We start from the raw sequence: 22,855 nt of genomic DNA, 5'->3' as shown, positions 1-22,855 counted from the left end.
CATGATATGGCAGATCCAGAAGAACTTAGGATCCCGAATGTACTGCCGTGGAGGAACACCTCCAATACCTCGATTGGGTAAGGGGGAAGCAAGTTGCAAAACAATACATATAGCATTACCCATTTCCATTTCCCTCCAGAGTTGTATGTGCTAACGTACAGGCACCTGCATTTACCTTCGAATCTGCAAGGTCCTAGAACATACACTCTGAGAGAAGGAATAGAGAGGTTCTTTGAAAATATGGGTATATTTTCTATTGGCATCTTTTTTCAAAACAAATTTCTTAAACTACCACCATAGTAAATACGCCTGGAGAACTGAGAATAGGAAGCATGATGACCTGGAGGAAGGGTTGAAGAGCACTGCACATTATCAAAATACACACACACATATGCACACATACACAGAGAGAAACACATACACGTGCACACAGAGACCTTAAGAAACAAAAGCCAAAAGGAAAAGGTCACCCTATGCGCCAAAAAAAAGACAAAGCATCCCTTAAAACTTTAGAGAAGCCAGTTTCGTAAGAGTACTTTCACACAGTTATGAAACTAACAGCCCCAAACGCTGGCCTAAACTAAAAAAAAAACAACAAACCTGAATGGGGAATCATATGGAGAAACTTGGGTATGGATGGCTGCTTTCTTAATGAGTTAGTTATTCTGGGAACTCGCCCAAGGGCTGTATTCCCTTTTAGAACACAAATGTATTCTACAAAAGCCGTCTGAGGCACCTTTCCGCGGCCACATGGCTCCCCTCCCTCCTGCCCCCTTTCTCCCCACAAGCCACACCGCCTCGGTGGCCTCAGTGGGAGTGCCAGGGCTCTGCCTCTGATTAGGGGATATAAATTTAATGTGTCCTCTGTGAGGAATGCAGCGTGTCTGTCCAAGGCTCGCTTGCGCTCCATGTGAGCCCACAATTACTGCCTGCTCCGGACTCCTGCTTCCAGGTGGCACCGGGCCACCCTTTCTGCTGGAAGACAGAAGAGCTCATTCAAGGGCGCCGGGAGCGAGAGGGCCGGAGCAAGACCAAGGCTGGGGGGGGCGTCTGGTTGCCACGGTTTCGGAGTTGTCCTCGCAACCGAAGTGGGTGGAGGGTCATCCCGCAACCCGCCTTCTGGAAAAGGGGGTGGAAATTAGATGTTTTCAGCAAAAGAAGCCAGACTAACCCTTTTTCTGGCCAGTTCAAAATCAGGCAAAAAAGCAGTCCGTGAAGTTGGAAGTCACGATGCGGGGGGGACGACCAGACGGGGGCACAGTGGGGTTCTGGGGTGTTGGCGATGCTGTGTCTTGTTCTGAGCATGGTTCCCCAGGTGTGTTTACTTCATGAAAATTCATGGAGCCTCCCACTTAACCTCTGGGCACTTTTCAGTACGTATCTAAATTTCTATTAAAAATTTACATAAATCACAAAAGAAGACCTTTTGAACGGGCACCTGCCTGACGGGCACCGTCTCTGTCCATTCCCACTGACTCTCTCCTTTCTTCCTTCCACAGCCTGAGCCACTGGCAAACTCACTGGTCAGATCAGGCCAAGTCCAACTGTCCATGATGCCACGACCTGGCGACAGGTGGGGACCAGCAGTGTGAGGAGGGGGGAAGGAATGTCCAGCATTTATTTTTAATTGATAGGCTCATTTTCCCCTAATATCGAAACAATCCCACTCCTCCTCTCCAGTGCCCAAAATGGCATCGGCCACACCCTGATAAACCCCAAGCACGCAAGTTCTGGGCCCAGCCCCGGGCACATCGGTCCCCTCTACCGGCCCAGCTCTAGAACAGCCTCCAGGAGGCATTCGAGAAGTCGGCCGGCGCTCCAGCTCTCCGTCCAGTCTGAGCCGGGACAGGACTTGCCTAGGAGTCCACGCCATCGCTGCTGACCTGTGACCCCACCACCGCCAAACTCTTCCGGGGTTATTCTCACCTATCAGGGATACTAGGGGTCTTCGATGAACTTTCCCATGTGGTTAGTTAGGGGGCTTTTCCTCTGCTCTTCTTAAATAAAAAGGTTTTTTTGCTTGTCTTTGACGAAAAGAAAAACGTAAAGTTTATAGGAAACTATATGGAGAGAAAAGCAACGCAGAAAGATTTACATTTGATGAACTCACAAATCAAGCAACCGATCACTGATGTCTGCTGAGGCCGAGGGAGAAGCCTGAGCCTGCTGCCTCTCCCTCCATGCCATCACCACTCTTTCAAAGAGGCAGCACCAACCCACCACTGCCACCACCCCCGCCTCTGCCACCACCACCGCCACCGCCACCACTACCGCCCAGAAACTCAGGGCCAGGGGCCCCAGCTCCAGGAAAGGAAGGTTGATCTCAGCTCACCAGCAAGGGGGCTGCCACCCCCGGGGAGCCCACAAGACAGGAGGGAGCCGGCGAGGGGAGGTGCCCAGCCCAGGGGTGTCCCTGATTTCAAGAGCACTCCTGACATCATGGAGGACAAGCCCACAGCTGCTGAGTGCACCCTCTCGGCGACCGGCATTTCACAGGATGTTGCCCCAGCCTTTTCATTAAAGGCCAGGTTGGTAACACCACCCATCTGTGTTCCCTTCACCGATACATTACAATCCTGTCAGTGACCCCTCTGTCTGTCTGTCTGTTTGTCTGTCTGTGTCTCAGATCAGTTTCTTGCACTCCCACAAAACAAACAGCTTCTGTTCAAACTGCAGCCCAGAGCGACTCAATCTCCTGACACCTCCCCCACTGCAGGAAAAATCCGGAACTGTGGAAACAGGGAAAGGCCTGCCGGAAGCTCAGACTCGGAGAGCAGGGAGGCAGCGAGGTGTGGAAGGAACACCTCAGGCCACACTCACCAGGCCCAAGACTCACAGACCCACAGTCCAGCAGCAAGTCACACATCCAAAGATCACACCAAGTAAGCCCGAAAAAGAAAGAACCAACTGAAGACCTTAAAAAAAAAAAAAAAGTGTCTTTATTAAGGGAAAAAAGGGGGATGCCAGCAAACCCGCCTTGCCTCAGCTCTCTAGTGCCTTCCAGATCCTAGCAGACAACACACAGACATGAGGACCCGAGCCACGGACAGCTCCAGCCTCGACGTGTCGGCAAAGCCTGTCAGTGAGAGGCAGGAAGGACCACTGCCAGCCACCCCAGCTCCTCGACAGAAGGAAGATCACAACACCCCACCTGGGGGTTACCAACTCGTGAGGAGAGAAGGGAAGGGATCTGTACAAACACCATCCAAAGCAATCGACCTCAGTCCTTCAAAGTCCCCACCCGTAAGCAAGGGGCCGAGAGGCTGCAGGTCCCGCTAACACACACACGACTCCAGGAAACGTCTGTGTTACCCAGCTCCCCTTCAAGCCAGGCAGGACCCTCAGCGCCACTCAGAGAACAAGAGAGGAGACAGCTCTGAAACATTCAGAAAACAAAATATCCCTCAGAACGTCCGCACAAATAACTAAGAACAGCATTTCTCTCTCTAAATACGCCAAATATAATCAGATACGGGGGCAGGCCAATGTATACACAGATCTTTTTACATCTCAAAATTAACAGGTAGCTTCACAACTTTCACGGAAAAATAAGAAGGCACACATTGCATGGATTTCCCCTCTCTGCCCTCGAGCACTAGGGTTTTTCTTTCGTTTCTGTCTTTGCCATCCACAGTTTTTTTCCAGTTTCAAAATTCCCAGAGGTTCACATCTTTAAATAGGGATATATTACTCAGAATCCCTAACCTCTCTTACTTAGAACACAGAAGGAAAGCAATCTAAATTTACTAATTAAAATCAATAGCAAGAAATCAACCTTCAGGGACAACAGCAGCAAAAAACCACATTTAGACAGCGAGGCAGATTACGAAGTCACATTGCACTGCGCTGGTGACAGGCCTCCCACTCACACTTCTCTTAGAAGTGGTGCCTGTATTGATGGAGCACCCGCCATGCGTTGGGACCTGCACTGGAACTTTGTGTATGTGGTTTAAGCCACACTGCATCCCGACTGAGTAGCTTTTATCCCCATTTTATAGATGAAGCAACTGAACTTCAAAATGACAAACCAGTCAGTGAGAACCAGGATGCAATTCAAGGTCTATCTGGCTCCCCAAAGCACCCTTTCTCCTCTACCGCCACTGTGTTCCCAAACAGACCACCTTATCATGAAGAACACATGAGCTACGACTGCTATGGTTCTCTCTCTACCCTGTCATAGTCATAATTTGCGTATTATCACAATAGTGCAACTTCTGATACACAAATCCTAAGCTAATTGTACATGTGAAATGGTGGGGGACCATCCCAATCTGAAACTGGTCTACACGGGTAACGGCTGTGTTCTCACTGCTAAACTGCCCGAGCCAACGTTCTCCTTGACAGTGACATTCTGCCACTGCACTGGGTCCGTGGAACAAGACACTCACATTTAATACCTACCCATCACCTACTGTATGCCCTATTTTGTGGAAGCATTCATTCAGCAGATTCATTCATTCACCCACAAGAACCTACTGAACACCCAGCATACTCGAGGTCGTGAGGAATACGAGGTTTGAGCACAAAGCCTACAGTTAGGAACGTGCACCTAAACAGCTGTAGTTGTGAAAGTTGGGAGTCACAAATGCCCTGAGAAAGGAGGAGAAAATGGGATATAGGAATCGCTAAGGAGGGAGGAATGTATTCCGGGGAAGCATCGTGGAAGGTTCTGTGGCCCAGTTTTCAACCAGGCTGGTTTGCAGGTGGGTATAAATAGGCCTTCCTGCCAAAGGACACATCAGGCCAAGCGGGCAGGACAGGGACGAGGGGCAGACGGCTGAGAAGAGGCTGCCAAGCCAGGTTGTGGGGTTTGGACTTGACTTGCACACGAGAAACAACCACCTCAGGTTCTGAGCAGGCGGTGACACGAGAGGAGTGATGCTTCGGGTCGGGTGACCTGGCAGCCTACACAGAAAGACAACCAGGCGAGGAAAGCAGCAAGAAACCCCAGTTGGGAAGCTCCTGGAAATTTTTAGGCATCAATTTAGGAATCAAAGAGTTGAGCCTCACTTTACTAACTCCAACATATGGTCCCCTTCTAACAAGAAATATTATGAGAGGCTGGTCAAACTTAAAATAAACAGACATGTCGAATCTCTGAGCCTATTCGCTGAAGGAGGAGACGGCCCAAGTCATCGATCTCTGGCCCTGGAAGCCAGCAGACGGCATTTTTGGCAGCAGACCCGCTGTCCTGGTTCTATGTTTGCGCTGGCTGATGGTGCACTTTGCTTGTATTTCTTCAGCCTGTGCCACTGCAGCAAGGGGCAGGCAATCCCAAAATGGAACAAACAAGAAAGCAAGTGCCCCGGGCTTTGATTTTGAGCATTGCCCTAACCCAGACACTAAGACCTCAGAGTGGATCCGATTCGTCCACTGCCTACGCTGACGGCCTCTCGGGGGGCTGAAGGCTCTGTAAACAATCCCGACCAGTTTCCTGCGGATCTTCAAAACCCAAAAGACGACGAGAGAGAAAAAAAGCAAGGAGCAGAATCAGCTTATTATGGAGTAAATGGCTATGTATGCAAATCTGGAAGATTCCTGATACCGGTTACAGATTTCTGGAAAATAACTGCTTCGTAAGACAAATAAAGCAGCCTTTTGAAAACTGTGCTTTTCTAGACCTGCCTGCTGATGTGCTCCTGTCTGCAATAACGATAATAATAATAATAAAAGCTCTTGCAGGAGATGAAGTGACTCATAGCATTTTCTGCACGGATTAAATTTCTGCTACTTTCTGCAAGAAAAGCACTAACAGAACAAGCAGCATTTGCATTTCAGCGGCATAAACCCACTTCTGGGGGTGCAGAGCAGGGATTACAACACGGGTGGGAGATCCATTCTTTCCCAAGGGTTTCATGTCATCCTCCCAGTTCCACTTGACCCCTTCCAACAGAAACCTTCGGCAGAGGGAAAATCCCTCTCTATTCCGACGGAAACTGACTTTTCAGGTATGTAACTGAAAAATACTACAGGACTGTCCCCTGGACTTTTTTCTTAGCCTTCTTTTCAGCCAGGTGACCAGGACAGCCAACCAAATCCTGCATATGGAATTCATCAGAAGCCTTGCCGATGACGAACACCCCCAAACCAGTGGACCTAAAGTTCGAAAGCGTCTGATTTAATGACACAAAAAAGTCAGTCTCAGAGCAGAAGAGGGAGTTTCCTAGGAAGTGACGCCAAGATAGGGAAATGAACTCTTCAGGGAAGTTCCAGGAAGAAAAAGGTGGAAGCAGCCACAGACGCGAATCAGGGCGAGCACAGACATCAGAAGAGCACAAAATCCATCTCACTGGATACCAGGAGGCGGGGCGGCCATGAGGCTGGGTACGCGGGCCTCGAACTCAGGCCCGGAAACGGCAGACACGCACTGGAAGGAGCTCTGCGGCCAGCCCCGCGCGGAGCACAGGGAAGGTGAGAGAGCGGTCAGTTAAAAGAAATAAAAACACTGCATAAACTATTTTCATAACCAAAGTTGTAGGAGACGGCTGTAACCTCCACAGTTGTAATTCTGCTGTAAAAACATGTTTTTAAAAATAAGGCCTCATGGAAATAGAAGTCCACATTGGAAAGGGGACAAGGAAAACAGAGCAGGCTCCTCCTCGGCACAGCGCGGCCTCCTGAAGAAACACAGGGAGCAGAAACGGATTTACTTCTTAGAAGAAGACATAAAGGCCTCACTGCTCTTGAACAGGCTAATATTCACCCAGTTAAACACGGCCGTTCCCAGGTGCCGTCCACCAGCCCATCAATACTGAGGGGGAGCAGACCCAGGTACACAGGCGCGCACCCCCCACACATGCACCACACATGCACACTCGGGCACACACACAGCAAATACTCATTCTTCCTCGCCCAGCAGGATTGAGATGCCCACATATTTACAAGCCAACCGCGAGAGGAGCAGTTAAACTTCTGGTCCCTGACCACACCTGACCACAACCAACGCCCTCTCTCTCCAGATCCTAAAGTCCTCTTTATATTTTTCAAACCTTGAGGAGGTCCCGCATCCAAATAAGGATCCCACCATCGTCAGTGAAGCCTGGAGCCGGGATGAGCGAGGCTCTTCTTTGGCTCCAAGCCCTGCTCTCATCACTAGCATCACCCGCACATTCAGGCCTCAGGGCAACCACAAGGGCCTTTTGGAAAGAATAAACTACCCTACTGAATTTGTTTATCAATTCCCCCTGCTTTGTGTAGCCCAGCTTTCTTTACAACTGATAAACAACATGCCTCCCCAAACATAAATGGCACTGATGGTAATTACCATTTGCTGAGTGTTCTCCACGTGCCAGACACCTTTATGAACATCCAACATTTATAACAGCTTTAATCAGAGGAATCATTTGCTCCATTTCACAAACGAGGAAAGGCCGGTCCGGGAGGTTAAACCGTGTGCTCCGGGTCGCACGAAGCCACTGAGGATGTGGGATGTAGGCCACAGCCGGACCTGCCACACTCCATCTTCAGCCGGATTCTTTCACCTGGCCACGAAAGCACAACCAGGGGAAAACTCGGCCACCTCATACCCTCTTCCCTCAGAACAAGAAGCCTGCCAGTCAGGCTAGGAGGCTCTTCTGCAGATTTCCCCAAACAGAGACTTTACAAGGGTTTTACAAAAATCAGTGGTCTGCAGAGGCTGCAGAGTGACTTCCAGTTTTTAAAGCTAACAAGAACCTCAAGAGCCGATTATTAGGGCTAATGCCGCTCATAAAACAGACCATAAACCACTGCTGTCACGTTAGTCTTGTGTCCTCCTTTTCCAGAGGCCTGTCAGAGGAGAGGCTGGCGCAGCGAGGCCGTCCGGGCCTGTGGTCCACTCACACCTGGGAAGACTTGCATCTTCACCTCTCCCCTTCTCTGTCCTCATCAGACGCTCTCAAGTCTGTGCAAAGGAAACATCATCAACCAGGCTCCTCTATCAGAGGATGACCTCAGATGGGTCCCCGGAGCCGGCTCTAATTTACTTAAATGATGGAGATCTTGCCTCCCTGGCCACTCAACCCTGCAGCCCCAGCCCGCAGATGGAATCGCAAAGCAGGTAGGCCAGACTCACCAATCTGCCGATTCAGTGGGGGCGAACGTTACAAATTACAGGGTATAAATTTAGCAGGGTGGGTCTTGACACACATTCCTGCAAATTACACGTTCCCTCGTTAGTAGAAAGTGCATTAATTACTCCGGGCGCGCACACTCCTTCCACTTACCCGGGGCTTTGGGGAGAGCTGAGAGCAACTCGGAGTAATCTACAAAGATTAAAGCATAAATAAATAATGCCTGCTGGGGAGGTGGGACTTTTCCAGAAGCTCTTGGCGTTAGAATTGTTAACTTTCTCCCCGCAGACGGAGAGTCACTGAGGCCCACTGTGTGGAGCTGAGGATGGACTGACCCAGATCAAGACACAAACACGGGACTGGTAGGGCTGAAAACTACAAGCTGGCGAGGGTGTGAGAGCAGCACCTCCCTCCCTCTCGCACCAGACGCGCTACTTCCCCGCAAAGAGAACGGGCGCCAGGTGCAGGGGCAGACGCAGCCGAGGTGAGGTCTGGGTCCACCGGCCTGAGCCCATCAGGAGATTTCAGCCTACGCAACAGAGCACTATCTATGCGCTCAGTACACAGAACCTGCATCGTCTGTGAGGGAGGAAAGAACTAGTGCTAACTTCACAGAGGAGGAAACCGAGGCTGGCAGAGGCAAGTAACTTGCCCAAAGGTCACATATTCAAGGGCAGTGGGACCCAGGTCTGTGTGACTCTCAGACTCACGCTCTTAAACCCCAGGAGCTGCAGCATCTGCGGAGGGGCAGCCAGCCTCAGATGCTCCTCAGGCCCTGGGGCAGGAGAAAACACCGCACATTCCCTCAGTGCCTCCTGCATCTGGGACACACAGCTCTCTGCTGTCACCGAGGCTGTTCCATTAACTCTCGGAACAACTCTGGGCAGTATCCCATCCTCTCGATTGCACCCATGAGGAATCCGAGACTGGGAAAAATCAAGGTCATCCAGCAAGCGAGGAGCAGAGCCAAAATTATAACCCATCTATATACTTCCTAAATTCAAGGCTTTTCCCTCTAAACAAAGATGCTAAATCTGTGAGTTAACTGTAACTCTGATAACTATGCAGCCTCCATAAATTAGGGAAAAAAGGGATTAAACAAGACCAGGGGCCAGCCCAGTGGCATAGTGGTTAAGTTCGTGCACTCTGCTTCAGCGGCCTGGGGTTTGCAGGTTCAGATCCCAGGTGTGGACCTAGCACCACTCGTCAAACCATGCTGTGGTGGTATCCCACATAAAATAGAGAAAGATTGGCACAGACGTCAGCTCAGGGCCAATCTTCCTCACCAAAAATAAAAACAAGACCAAACTGCTAGGGTTGGAGGAGAATGTCAAAGGGTTGCTACCGACAAGGTCCCACAGCCAACACTTCCAGAGGGGTGGGGAGAGAGCAGGCTGTTTTCAAGTCACAGCTATGGTGGACACTGGTGGGGATTTTGTTTAAGTCACTCAGCATCCATTTCTCCCTCTGCTTTACTAGAATTACCATTCTCTCAGAGGCTATGATGTAACAGGACCATAATCAGGGGTCCCACCCTTTCCAGCCAAGGGGAGGTCACATGGTCTAAGCTAAACTAAGATGACATTCCCTCCCTGGACTGTGGCTTTTGAGAGGTGGGGCAAAGAGGCTGAAAACACCCCACTCCTCCCAAGAAGCTGGCCATGGCAGGAGTCTTTTTACCATAAGACCAAATCTCTCTGTAGCCACCCAGCCTGGAAAGTTCACAGACCTCCTGGCTGACGGGGCGTGCACTGCAGCAGGAGAGCAAGGTAACGTGGAAGAAAAACAGGTGCTATGGCAGAACAGCAGCACGCCACTTCCATAAAATCTGTGTGCAGTCTACATTTACACAGGAAAAGGGTATTAGAAGAGGACAGGGCCAGCACCCAGAGGACCCACTGCCTGGACCAGCCAGAGAAGTTAAGATCGGGCTTGGCCACCCAAAGAGTGACTTGTCGCAGCCAGATCGCCGTCTTGTCATATCTCATATCGAGAGGACATTTCCTCTTAGTCATCCTAATTTGGTGGATTAATTAAACTTGGAATTCTTGAGCACTCCAGGTTATGACCTCAATCCCGACTTGCGGAAATTGCACATTCTTTGTCTTAATTGGAAATGTGCGGGTTTTACCTAACAAAAAATGTGCACGGTAACCTTGTAACACACGCAAGGGTGTTCTATACCAGAAAGCTAACGAACAAAGTTGACGCAGTTGTATAAGAAATGGCTGTCCCCAGATTAATAAATTTAGAGGGTGATTAGGAGCTTCTGTTGCATAAACACCCCTCGGCACTCAGGCGATCCCCTTCCGGTTCTCTCCTACTAAAACGTGGGAAGCAGCTGGCTAGGCGTGCCATAGGGCCCCGACCCACCTAAGCCGGCCAAGATGGAAACGGTGTGAAAGCCATCCATCTGGACCAACATTTCTGACCTCCTGGGGCCCTTTCTGTGAGGTGAGACAGAGGCCTGAAGCCAGGCGAGATTCTGGTGGGCCCTCCCCAGTCTGGGAGGGGCCTGATGCCTGAATTGGGAAGACCCAATGTGACCGGGGTGGCTGCTAAGACAAAGAGCCAGGGCTTAAAAAAAAAAAAGCACCAGAAAGAGATAATGCTAACTGAGGGTCTCAGTGGGGCTCTCTGACACGATCGCACGTGCTCCTCGCCAGTCAGGGCAGTAAGAGTAAGGGACTAATGCAGCACCGGCGACGAACGCTAAGGATGACACAGAAGAAGTAACAACATACGCACAATGCAGTGAGCTTCTGCCTCCTGCTCTGGAGGAGCCAGCGGGAGGCTATGCAACGCTGGGGGCATGCTGTGGGTGGAATTTCTGGGAATTTTTCTAATCTACAGACATTACTACAGAAGTGCACAACAATAGCTACAAACATGTTATCCACAGTGATGCTCCTAATAAACAAACACTTGGAAACAACACAATCGCCCAGCATCAGCGAGTGGACAAATAAATTATGGACCATCTCCCGGACAGAATTCAACACAGCCATGAAAACCGGGGGGAAGAACCGGGGTCCAGATGTGGGCACTCTGCCGGGAGCAAGAGCAGCCCAGGCGAGAGGGGCGCTGGGCGGTTTCAAAAAATAAAGTCGTATTAGAATAGACATCCTAGGTGGGCAGGCAAAGAACGCAAACACCTGTTCTTTACATAATATGGTCCACAGAAAACAAAGCTAATAAAAATTACGTTGACCAACAGAGTTTGGGTAAAAAGACAGCTGAGGATAAACTAAATTAGGAATGTTTTCACGAACAGAAAAATGTTCACTATGTGTAAATGAAAAAAGAAAGTTTAAAAACTATATACACATACACACACAGAACACGTTCGAAAGGGTAATATGCCAAATTTTATCTGAATGGTAGGATTACTGGGTGATTTTTATCTTCTTTCTGATTAACTATTTTCAACAATAAATAGCAAGAGAAATTACTTTTCAGAATTTTAACGAGGGCAGAGACCATCACAGTACCAAACTATAACACAGGACGTCAAAGCAGACTGAGCTTTGACTCTGAAGAGATTGTGCCCTCCTAATAATTCAACTAAAAGATGGTTGGTTTTTTTTGAGGAAGATTAGCCCCAAGCTAACATCTGCTGCCAATCCTCCTCTTTTTTGCTGAGGAAGACTGGCCCTGAGCTAACATCCGTGCCCATCTTCCTCTACTTTATACGTGGGACGCCTACCACAGCATGGACTGCCAAGTGGTGCCGTGTCCGTAACCCGGGATCCGAACCAGCGAAACCCAGGCTGCCAAAGCGGAACGTACGCTTAACCACTATGCCACTGGGCAGGCCCCTAAAAGATGGTTTTTGACAAAGAAAGTATACAGGGGTCGGCCCCATGGCTGAGTGGTTAAATTTGCATGCTCCGCTTTGGTGGCCCGGGGTTTTGCTGGTTCAGATCCTCGGGGCAGACATGGCACCGCTCATCAGGCCATATTGAGGCGGCGTCCCACATGCCACAGCTGGAAGTACCTATAACTAAAAATTTACAACAATGTACTAAGGGGCTTTGGGGAGAAGAAGGGAAAAACAAAATCTTAAAAAAAAAAAAAGTACACAAATCGAGCTCATTATTTTAAAAGTTCCTCCACAGAATCTTTCCGTATTAAGTGCGTCCTAACGTGTGACTTGGAAATGTAAGACACACTTGGCATTTCGAGAATGTCTGCCTGACACCATCACAAAACGTCATGGACATATTACACCTGACCAGTCAGACCCCGGGAGGTGACCGCCTTGGTGCTAGGAGTCGTTTTCCCCCAAGCTCTCCTTCCCACCATAATCTGCCTCCTGGGGCAGTTTCTGCCAGAGCAGGCACCGCTGAGCAAGCACCGCTGAGCAGCCGTCGAGTCCGGTGAAACCATTCCACCACGGCAGCAGCCAGCACTGCCCAAGGGTCGAAGGCACGGGGCGGGGCCTGGAAGGGGATGGCCACGTCCCACTCTCACCAGGCCCTCCTGGGCAGGACTGGGACGGCGCGGACGCGAAGCCTCAGGGAAGCAGCGGGCAGGGGGAGAACACAGCGGCCCACAACAAGAAGCCGAGAACATCCAGAAGGAGTGGCCACACGCGCGTCCAGAGAGCTGGGAGAGGAGCAGCCGCGGGTGGGAAGGGCCCGCTTCAAGCTCCCTTAAAGGCAATCTGAAGGACTGCCGTCAGAGAGGGCCCCCTTCAAGGGTCAGTTCACGTCACCTCTGCCAGCAGCCCTTCTCAACCCCACCAGCGACCACATGGCTCCCTCCCGTGCACTCACAGTGTCCTCCACCTCTCTTCCAGTGCTGCACTCAGCTTAGTGACTCCAAGTCTGTCCTCTGCCCAAGACTGTGGGGCCACAGGCATGAATCTTCTGCCACCGTCCTGTCTTCTCTACACAACCAAGCACAGGCTTTGCACACAAGAGGTGCTCAATCGATGTTTCATGACTGGAGTACAAGCTGAGAGCTCCTTCAGAGCAGGGCCCACAGTGTCTCCCTTTCCATCATCTACCCAGGGTTCCACAGCATCAGGCACACAGTAGGTCCTCACGAACGTGTGCATCTGCCTGCCCTGCTCCCCGGGCTCACATCAACAATCCAACTTCACAGCAGACGTGCCCAGGCCAACAGGTAATTTACCTCCCTAAAGACACTAAGTGTCCGTCAAATGGCCGCACTTAATGGGGCCTGACTTAGATGGCCATTCTGAGCAAGAGCAGTAACTGCTGCAGGAACGAGCCCACTTTAAACTGCTGGTACTATTACTGCCCCGACGGGATTCCTTGAAGCACCAGACCAAGGCCCCAGGTAGAGACCTGCAGCCTTTACAGACCACAGGCCCCCAGACCCACATCCTGGACCCCCCTGGAATCACAGAGGATACTTCCCAAGGGAATCCAGGATAATCCCCTCCAGGGGTTCATTCTAGGATTGTTTTTCTGTTTTGGGTTTTTTTTTTTCCATCAGCCTGCCCAAGAGGCTCCAAGTGGTTTCACAGAGTCAAGCAGCAGGCCTGACGAAGAGCGAACAGGCTGTGGCTGAAAGGAGACTGGGGGAAGGCCCCGGAGAACCAGTCCAGTATTAAATGCGTTCATTCTATTTCTTAGGTGCATCCACGAATGTTTGCAAGCCTCAAAGAAGAGGGAGGGAGGGCCAGGCTCCACTGTGACAGACTGCCGTGTCTGACAGACAAGACGAACAGAGGGCGCACACACTGCAACTGGACGACGAAGGACTCTGCACGACCAAGTCCGCTCAGAGCTCCTGAGTTCAAAAGGCAGGTGAAAGCCGCCTCCCCAGCCTCAGCAATTCAGGAATAGAGGAAGAGGGAAGTGAGAGGCAGGCTCGGCCAGCTCCACCGTTACACGCCGCGTGACTGCCCTGCCCTCCACAAACATCCTTGAGGCCACCTGGGTTTGTCAGCACCCCTCTGAGCAGACCTGCCAATGTGAAAAGGCAGCACAGGCCAGTGCCCACCGCCAGGCTGTCTTCTGCGAGCTCCACATCTTCAGCCAGTCGTCACCTTATCATCTGACCATCTATACTCAGCAAGGAGAACACCATGGTAAAAACACGAGGTCCAGAGTCAGAGCGACCTGAACTCAGGTCCCGGCCCCGCTACTCTGTGGCTGTGAACCCTGAGCAAGTTACATGACCTGTTTGAGCCTCAGCTTCCTCATCTGTCAAATGGGGATAAGAAAAGCTGCCACCTAATCATAAAAATAGCTACCACTTTCTGAGCACATACCATGGCCACTCTGCATGCTCAGTGCTGCGCACACGCTGCCTTATTTCAGCTTTCTGCCATCCCACAAGGCAAGCACGTCGGGCACTGAGGTTCAGAAAGGGAGTCAACTTTCCGCAGGCTACAGGGTGAGCACACGGAGGAGCCGGGACTGGAGGCAGGTGGCCGAATCTTGGCAATACTTTAGCTTCCACGCTGGGATGCTGGGAGAGTTTGAATAAGACGCTAAACCAAAAACGGTTAACTGTTGCTGTTTCATTAAGTATTTTTTACATTTGCTGCTTCCATTCCCTTCAGCGGGCTCCTCGCCCCTGGCCCTCTCAATCAGGGCAGGAAAGACATCAATGCTTGATGAAGAAACAGACTCCACCGCACACTGAAACTGTGCAGTGAACGCTCATTGTCATCACGCACCCGGCCAATGGCGATTTCCCTCCTAGGTGCGCAGGGGGCCCTGGGATCCGGCTGAAGGCCAGGCTTGTGGAAGAACAGGCTGTTCCTTCTCCCACCTCCACTCCTGCCCCCGCCAGCTCAGCCCCTAACTGCATGGGACGTTTCCTGTCCCCAGATGGGCCCCCTTCACCAGCACCAAATTCCTAACAGGAGGGAGAAAAGAAAACCTGGAAACCCACTGAGTCCTTGTTAACACAGGAAATGGTCCTGCTGGAAAGCAGCAAATATTTATGCAAATAATTAACTAAGGAGGGAGAGTGTTCTTTCCAAAGGTTGAGCAAAACTTGGTGAGAAAACAGCCCTGGCGATGAAATGGCCCCTTGCAGAGCCGGGCGGGGCGGCAGGTCCCCTCAGCTCCCAAGTCCTCAGAAAGAAGCCTGCGGAGAAGGCCCTGGCCCGGCCCGGCTCAGCCCGGCCCAGCCCAGGCGCTTCAGGCGCTTCCGGAGACCCACCGCAGCCCTCCCCCGTCCTTCTCCCTGGGAAGAATTCTCTCGTCTTTGCATCTCCGGCCAGGGCGGTGCCCTCAGAGCACAATTAACTGATAGCAGTGTGCTGATTCCAGAGCTGCAGGGGAGCCCCAGCCCCCCTCTCTCCCTAACTGCCTGTGGGTATTTTGCTAATTTTCTATCGTGGCCCACCTCGGTTTTTACTTTCAGCGGAAGGGCTAGAAGCCAGGGCAGCTAGGAATTCTAATATTTCTACTCTGCCATGCTCAGAAAATAGCATCTTTGCCTGAAATATAAACACATGGGGCCTCCTGCACAGGCTGTGGCCATGTTGTGTGCCATGCCCTGAAGACGATGCTCAAAGCAGAACACGCAGCTGGCCCTTCCCGGCACCCTGAGCCTCCCAAGCACGCCGGCCCCGGGAAGGTGTTCACCACGAGGCGGTGCAGCACCAGAGCCTTTTTTTAACCCCAGACTCCACTCAGTCTTTACAAAGAACACCAGACCTCCTGGCTAGCACAGTGGACCAGGCATGAGGAGCCCCAGGGTGTGGTCTCCACTTAGCTCGCACACACTTCTGAAGCTCTGCGACTCGGTGTGCTCATCTGTAAAATGGACAGCAATCTACAAAAGTGGGGATTATGGAATCAGTTTGGTGGGTCATATCCAGCCACTGTGTAAAGAAACGGAATGGAACAGACTGGAATAACTCAGAACGCATCAGACGCAGAAAGAGCAGGTTTTCATTCAACTTTACATAAATGGCCTAGTTTGCAACGTAAATGTGATTTTTAACAGCATGATGGGGATACAATTCACCCATTGAAAGTGTACAGTTCAATGGCTGTTAGTACATTCAGAGTTATACAACCATCACCACCATCAACTTTAGAACATCTCATCACCCCCAAAGGAAACCCCATACCCATTAGCAGTCACTCCCCATTTCCTCTAAAATCCCCATCCAGCCCTAGGCTACCAGCAATCTACTTTCTGTGTCCATGGATTCACCTATTCTGGACATTTCATATAAACAGAACCACAGAGCACGCGGTCTTTTGTGTCTGGCTTCTTTCACTTACCACGATGTTTCTGAGGTTTGTCCACGGTGTAGAATGTATCAGGGATTCATTCCTTTTCATCGCTGAATAATATTCCACTGCATGCATATAACACAGTTATTCATCCAGCCATCCACTGATGGACATTCAGACTGTTCCCACTTTGGGGCTATTACGGAAATGCTGCCATGAAGCACTCATGTACAAATGTTCATGTGGACACATAAACGTGTTTCTATGGTCACTGTCAACAAAGTTTGAAGCCCATGGGCTACAGGGTTACTGAGAGATAGTTACACCATTCTGTGATTTTTTTTTTTAAATCAATTCATGGACTTTTGCTTTGGAAAAGGAAATAAAGATAGTCAAATCAAAGTTGCATTCCTATTGACACGTGGCCCAAAGTGCTTTACGGTCATCCTGAAGAACCTGTCATTTCAGAGAATTTCAACCCCTGGAATACGCACCTTCACTGTCCGAACACACTGAGACAGGGGGCGTTTCCACGCTGACAGGAGCTGCTGAACTATGGGAAAAATTCAGGAATGGGTCAATTTCCTCGTTTAAGCAGCTCCAAGAAGGATCCAATTCCAAGACGTAAATTCCTGCATCTCAAGGTTTCAGACACAAGGGCACTCACAAAATATGGTCAGAGGCCATTAAGAGCTCCTTCCGCCAACACACACCAACTATCGATCTAGGAACTGCTCCACGTGACGCGTGACTCCCACAACTGTGGCTGTTGAAGAGCTGGCGTCAGAGGAGGGACGTGGCCAGAGCAGCTCCCCGCAGCAGCAAACCTGCATTCATAACTCAGCCATCAACAGCCATGTAACCTCAGATGCTTGAGGGGGACGGCTCTGTGGTCGTCTGGGACACTGGATCTCCAGTCACCCCTTCTCTGCTTCAAAACCAAAGCCCGTTGTCTTGAAGAACCTGCTGTCCTCAGAGAAAGGAGACACGACAAACTTGGGAAATCTAAGGAAGAAATACAATTCCTATATGCCTTAAATTTACGGCCCTCACAAAGCCTGCAAAATATGATAAACCATTATAGGATTTTCCCACCTCCCCCGGCCTCGGCCCGTTAATTTTGCCGTGTTCAAGTGTGATATGGAACATGAGATACGGAGGCGACAGACTGAGAGCCCTCGCTGCCTGCAGTGAATAAGCTTTGCAGTTTGGGGCCCCGGAGGAAAAAGCAGCAATAAGGACAGGCCTCATTTTGGGGAACGATTTGTGTGCATTTTCTACTTTGCATTGTTAAGCAAGAGAAAAGTGCCTGGAGGAAACCATGAGAATGCTGGGCCAAAGTCACTCCAAACCTGAGCGCCAAACATGCCCTGTAGTCGAGCCGCACGGCAGCTCCTACACACCCTAGAAGAGCTCACATTGCAAACAAAAGCTGTGCGTCACCAAAAGACAACAGAAAATGCTCTGGTTTTATTGATACCATAAACCTCAAAGGTCTGAAAACACAGCAAAATTTGCTCAGAAAGTTCCATGTAGGTTTTCCCAAACACTCTACTCAGAAGAGTAACGGACACTATTATTTATCGAAAGCCTACCGTCTGTGGGAACCATGCTGGTGCCTTACCTATGCGATCGTAGTAGGGAGAACTGCATCCCCCGAAAAGATCTGTTCAAATTCTAACCTCCAGGACCTGCGAATGTGGTCTCATTTGGAAAGAGGGTCTTTGCAGATGTGATCAAGTTAAGAAGAGATCAGAATAGATCAGAGCGGACCCCTCATCCAATGACAGGCGTCCTTATAAGAGAGAAATCTGGACACAGGCAGGGAAGAAGGCCACACGAAGACAGAGGCAGAGATCCGAGTGACGTGGCTACAAGCCAAGCAGTGCCGTGACGGCCAGCGCCCACCGAAGCCAGGAGAGGAAAGGAGCAGGCTCTCCTCCGAACCTCCCGGAGGACTCACCCTGCGACAGGCTGAACTTGGACTTCTGGCCTCCAGAACTGCGACAGAATAAATTCCTGCTGTCTGCAGCCCCCTTGTTCGTGGTAATTTCCTACAGCAGCCCTGGCAAATTAATGCAGCTGTGAATAAAATCCTCACAGCGAACCTGAGAGCTAGGCAATTTCATCCCCCATCTTATAGATGAGAAAACAGGCTTAGAAAAACTAAGTAACTAGTCCAAGATGACACAGAGAGCAAGCTGGAGGAACCAGAATTCGGGCCCGGGTTGTCCAACTGTAAAGAAGCCCCAGGCCCTGACTGCCGGCCAGCGGGCACCAAGGTTTGCTATCGTGTCCATGCAGTGGTTTCCCATGATACGGGTTTAAGGAGATGGTCCCTTAAAACTGCAATGACTTTGGTATTTTCTTGCTAACAAAATACAGTAATTTGTTGCAGCTGGTACTTGACGCAGCTCCCGCATCCAAGGCAGGGCCTCCTCCAGCAGACGCTCCATCAGCAAGACCACGCCAAGGACCACTGTCCGTCAGACCAAAAACCAGAACAAGGTTTTCAATGCCTCCGTCATTCAACTCAACCCACCCATGCTGAGGGCGGAGAAACTGAGGAACGGATCCCGGTGTGAGAGACACAAACACAGGCTGTGACTTCACGGAGCTCAGGTCGTAATTTTCTCAAGTAAACGGGCCCAACGCCACTCATGGCTGAGCTTCTCCTCGGATTCAGTGAACTCAACACTCGGGGTTATCTCCGGTAGAGAGCGGTACTCAACTAACATTCCATCTGTACCATCCTCCACTGCCCCCATTTCCCAGGGTTGACAGGGCCACGTGACTAGTTGCGGCTAATGGAATGTGGGCCAAAGTGACACATATCCGGGCCGGCCCGGTGGCGTAGTGGGTAAGTTTGCACGTTCTACTTCAGCAGCCCAAGGTTCGAAGGTTTGTATCCCAGGCGTTGGACCCGGCACTGCTCATCAGGCCATGCTGTGGTGGCATCTCACACAGAACAGAGGAGGACTGGCACGGATGTTAGCTCAGGGCCAATCTTCCTCACACACACACACACACACACACACAAAGCGACACACATCACTTTCAGGGTAGAGCCAGCACACGACAGCTCCTGCAGACCCTTCCCTTGCTGTGTCAGTGTTACAGGCACGGTGCCTTGATCAGCCCGGGACAAAGCAACTCTGAGGAGTAGAGCCCCCTCCATTCCTGCCACCCCACCAGCAGGGTCTTTGAGGAAGTGAAGAACAGACTTTTACACGTCAAACCAATGAACTGTTGGGGAAATCTGTCACTGCAGCAAAGGCCTTTCCTATCCTGACTAACAGAATCTGACACACCTCCTGAGAAGAGCACATCACTACAAACAAATGACAGACTCAACGCCAAGACCCAGAGCCTGACGGGAGCCCAGGTGCTCAAGGCCCCAGGGCAGACTTTCTGCATTACCATCCCATTCTCCGGAAAGTCCCAGAACCCCAGCAAGGCCACCTTACAGAATCTGCAAGAACACCCTCCATGGAGCTCACTATATTCCCTGACTCGTCTAAACAGAAAAACTCAGAACGTTAGTGGTTAGTAACTCAAGCAACAATGCAGTGGAGCACCCAGAGAACCAGAGGGAGGAGGGTGCGGGAGGCACCAAGTGATGTAACCGTTTCCTCGGAGAACAGATCTCTCGACACTGAAAGACTGGCTTCACCGGGCGGCACTCCCCATTTTTCAGCTTACTGTGTGCCCCGGACAGGTCATTCTGCCTCCCAGAGACCTGGATCCCGTATCCGTAACCCAGGTCATAACACCCGCTTTACAGCCATAGCACAAGGATCAGCTGAGATGACCGTACAAAGGCTCCCGGCGCACTGCAGGCAGTCAACAAATACTCTCTCTCTTCCCCACAAGCATGAACACTGGCCAAATACGTCTGCTGCATACGGGCTGAAGATGTTGACTTTGTACTTAGTGGTGTGAAAGCCCTTTCTGAAATGTTTGCTGGGAGCCCAAAATCTCTAGGTAAACGAGCATGTCATGCTGTTTTCCCTAAAAGGGAGCAATCCAAATCGAGTATGTAATGAGCACCAAAAAAACAGATTTCTCATCAAGCAGGGAAAAAAACCCTCATTATTAACAAACTGTTCCTCCTCTTCCCTTAGCCAACAAAACAAACAGGCAAAATAACCAAAAAGCCTGGAAGACAGCCTCAGAAGCCACAAACTAAATGCCCTAGACACTAAATATCTCCAGACTACCCGAATTACTGCCACGACCTCCCTCCAGCTCACGTTCAAGGTCAAGGAGATGGCACAGCGCCTTCCAACAGAATAATGAAGACTCCTTCACTGCAGAAACCATGCGAGGCACTTCATACATACTGTCACTTTTAATTTCCAGAATAATTCTGTGGGGTGGGGCAGTCATCTGTGACAGCGAGAGACGTCACTGCACTGGCTTCCTCTAGCTGTCCGGGAGCTCCTCCCCCTCCATCAGAGCCAGCGGGCTTGCCATCTTCCCAGCTGTTAGCTTCCCAGGACAATGGTCCAACATCGAGGTGTGGGCAGGGTGGGCCCTTCTAGAGGCCCTGCGGGAGGAGTCCATGCTCTCTCCTCGCTCTCTCATAGCAAGCCCTGGCGTCCCTTGGCTTGGGGACCTGACGCTCCCATCTCTGCCTCTGTCTTCACACAGCCGCCTTCTCTGTGTCTTCTCTTCTTATAATGACACGTCATCAGATTTAGGGCCACCCAGATAATCCAGGATGATCTCATCTCAAGATCCTTAACTGATTACATCTGCAAAGACCCTTTTTCCAAACAAGGTCACCTTCACAGGTTCCAGGTAGACGTACCTTTTGGGGGGTCCACCATTCAACTCGCTACAGCCCACTACAGGTCTAAGCATTACCATCAGAAAAGTGAGCCAGCCAATCCAAGCGCCTCATGCCCACCCCCAACCTCAGCCCAGCCACATAACCCGGGCAGGGGCACACAGGTCACTACGCGGACAAAGGGAGAGGGCGCAAGCAGCACCGTCTAACAGAAACACAATGCCAACCACACACATAATTTAAATGTCTCTAGTAGCCACATTACAAAAAAGTAAAAAGGAACAGATAAAATTCACTTTAATAACACGTTTTATTTAACCCAGTGTGTCCAGCATAAGGTAGATATGGCCCTTGTCTGCAACGAGTTTACTAGGGAGGCCCTGAACGTGGAACTAACGACAGCAACCCAGGACAGCTGGGGAAACGAAGCTGGTGACAGAAGGGCCAAGGAGCTCCAAGTGCCAGGCCAGGAGGCCAAGAGAGAAGTGCCTTTTCTTCAGCTTTGAGAGGAAGAAGCAGGAGTGGAAAATGCAGCTCTTCTGACATGAAACTGAAGTGTGCCTCAAGCACCCACCCACACCGCATGATCACGGCCGGGCGGAGCGAGCCACCACGGGCTCTCGCCCACAGTGAAGCCAGGGCAGCACCAACATGGCGGGCGAGTTCCCAGGCCATCTCACCAGGGTGCTGACTGTGCCAGTGGCGGCTCTGGCCAAGTGCAGGCTAAGAGAGGGTCCCCCCGAAACTGACTTCCCTCCTCAAAGGGAGGGGCAAAGGTCACAACACCGGGACTTTCTAGAGGAACATTACAGAAGAGTACCCTTAAAAAATATGAGGATGTGAAAACAAACCTTCTCAACAGGAATGTGCACCTGCCAACAGGATCTTGGGTCTCCAGGAGCTGGTTTCTGTTCTCAACAATATTAAGAGCCTACCAGGTACTAGCCTAGGACACCGTTTTTTTATAAATGTTCTACCACTGAGGTAGTTATTGTCTCCATTTTGCCAATGAAAAAACTTGAAGTCAGAGAGGTCTAGTCACATGGCCAAAGTCACACAGCGAGAAGCAGAGCTTGGGTCCAGCCCCCCCATACCATCCTCCCTCCCTCTGACTTTGCTTCCCCACGGCCTGTGCATCCCCCATGGTGGGACCCAATGACTCTGAGCATGGAGAAAAGAGAGCGGAAAGCACACAGTCACAGCTCTAAGCAGACCACGACCCCGAGAGAAAGATATTCCGGATTTTTTTTCTTTCCCTTTTTTGTTATATGAAATTTCCAAAAATCAAATTTGATTTTGAAAATCAAAACCCAAATAATAATGCCTTGATCCCATGGAGTCAGCAGTGGCCCGAGGGCCTCCATCAACAGCTCTGGGCTGGGGTAGCGAAGATTCCCAGGACTAGTTCAAAAGGACCAACCAAACTCGGCCGTCGGCCTCAATGCCGGGCAACCGGCACATCAGGTGTGTTCGTGCCAGGCTCAAATCAAAACCTATTAGTGTGGTGACAACAACCGCCTCCTTCGAGTGGAATCTCTCATGGTTACAAACGCCTTTCATTAATGTTTTAACAACACCAAGCACTATTTAATAATTACAGTTTGGTAACAAGCTATTTGAAACCATCTGTTTGTGGGGGAATATTCTAAAAGAAGTCCTTGGCTGGGTCAGACAGAAAGCCAGTACACTACGATTTGTCAGCGCCTGTCATCCACACGTGGAAAACAGGAAAACGCTTTCATGAGGCCCAGGAGCAGAACCCAAGTTTATCATTAATAAAACAACATTTCTCCTCGTGTCATTCTCCTCAACTGTTTAACCCAGCTTGCATTCAT

At 50.6% G+C, this 22,855-nt stretch overlaps 1 protein-coding gene across 7 annotated transcripts in view; it reads right to left on the bottom strand.

The window, feature by feature from the left end:
- Window positions 1-22,855, bottom strand: part of LDLRAD3 (low density lipoprotein receptor class A domain containing 3) — a 454,718-nt gene that overhangs the window by 399,339 nt on the left and 32,524 nt on the right. Inside the window, exon 1 of one of the 7 annotated variants that reach the window (XM_014851032.3) lies at window positions 20,482-20,596. The exons of 4 other annotated variants lie outside the window; for them this stretch is intronic. In XM_014851032.3, the coding sequence (XP_014706518.2) occupies window positions 20,482-20,569 (88 nt within the window). In that variant the 5' untranslated portion in view covers window positions 20,570-20,596. Of the gene's footprint in view, window positions 1-20,481; window positions 20,597-22,855 lie in introns of those variants that run through there. 2 more of the 7 variants (XM_070487526.1, XM_070487529.1) reach the window with 2 other exon arrangements.

This window comes from Equus asinus, chromosome 17 (genome assembly GCF_041296235.1).
Source record: "Equus asinus isolate D_3611 breed Donkey chromosome 17, EquAss-T2T_v2, whole genome shotgun sequence".
Lineage (NCBI taxonomy): Eukaryota > Metazoa > Chordata > Mammalia > Perissodactyla > Equidae > Equus > Equus asinus.
The sequence above is the reverse complement of the archived record's forward strand: the minus strand, read 5'-3'. Positions and strand labels throughout refer to the sequence as shown.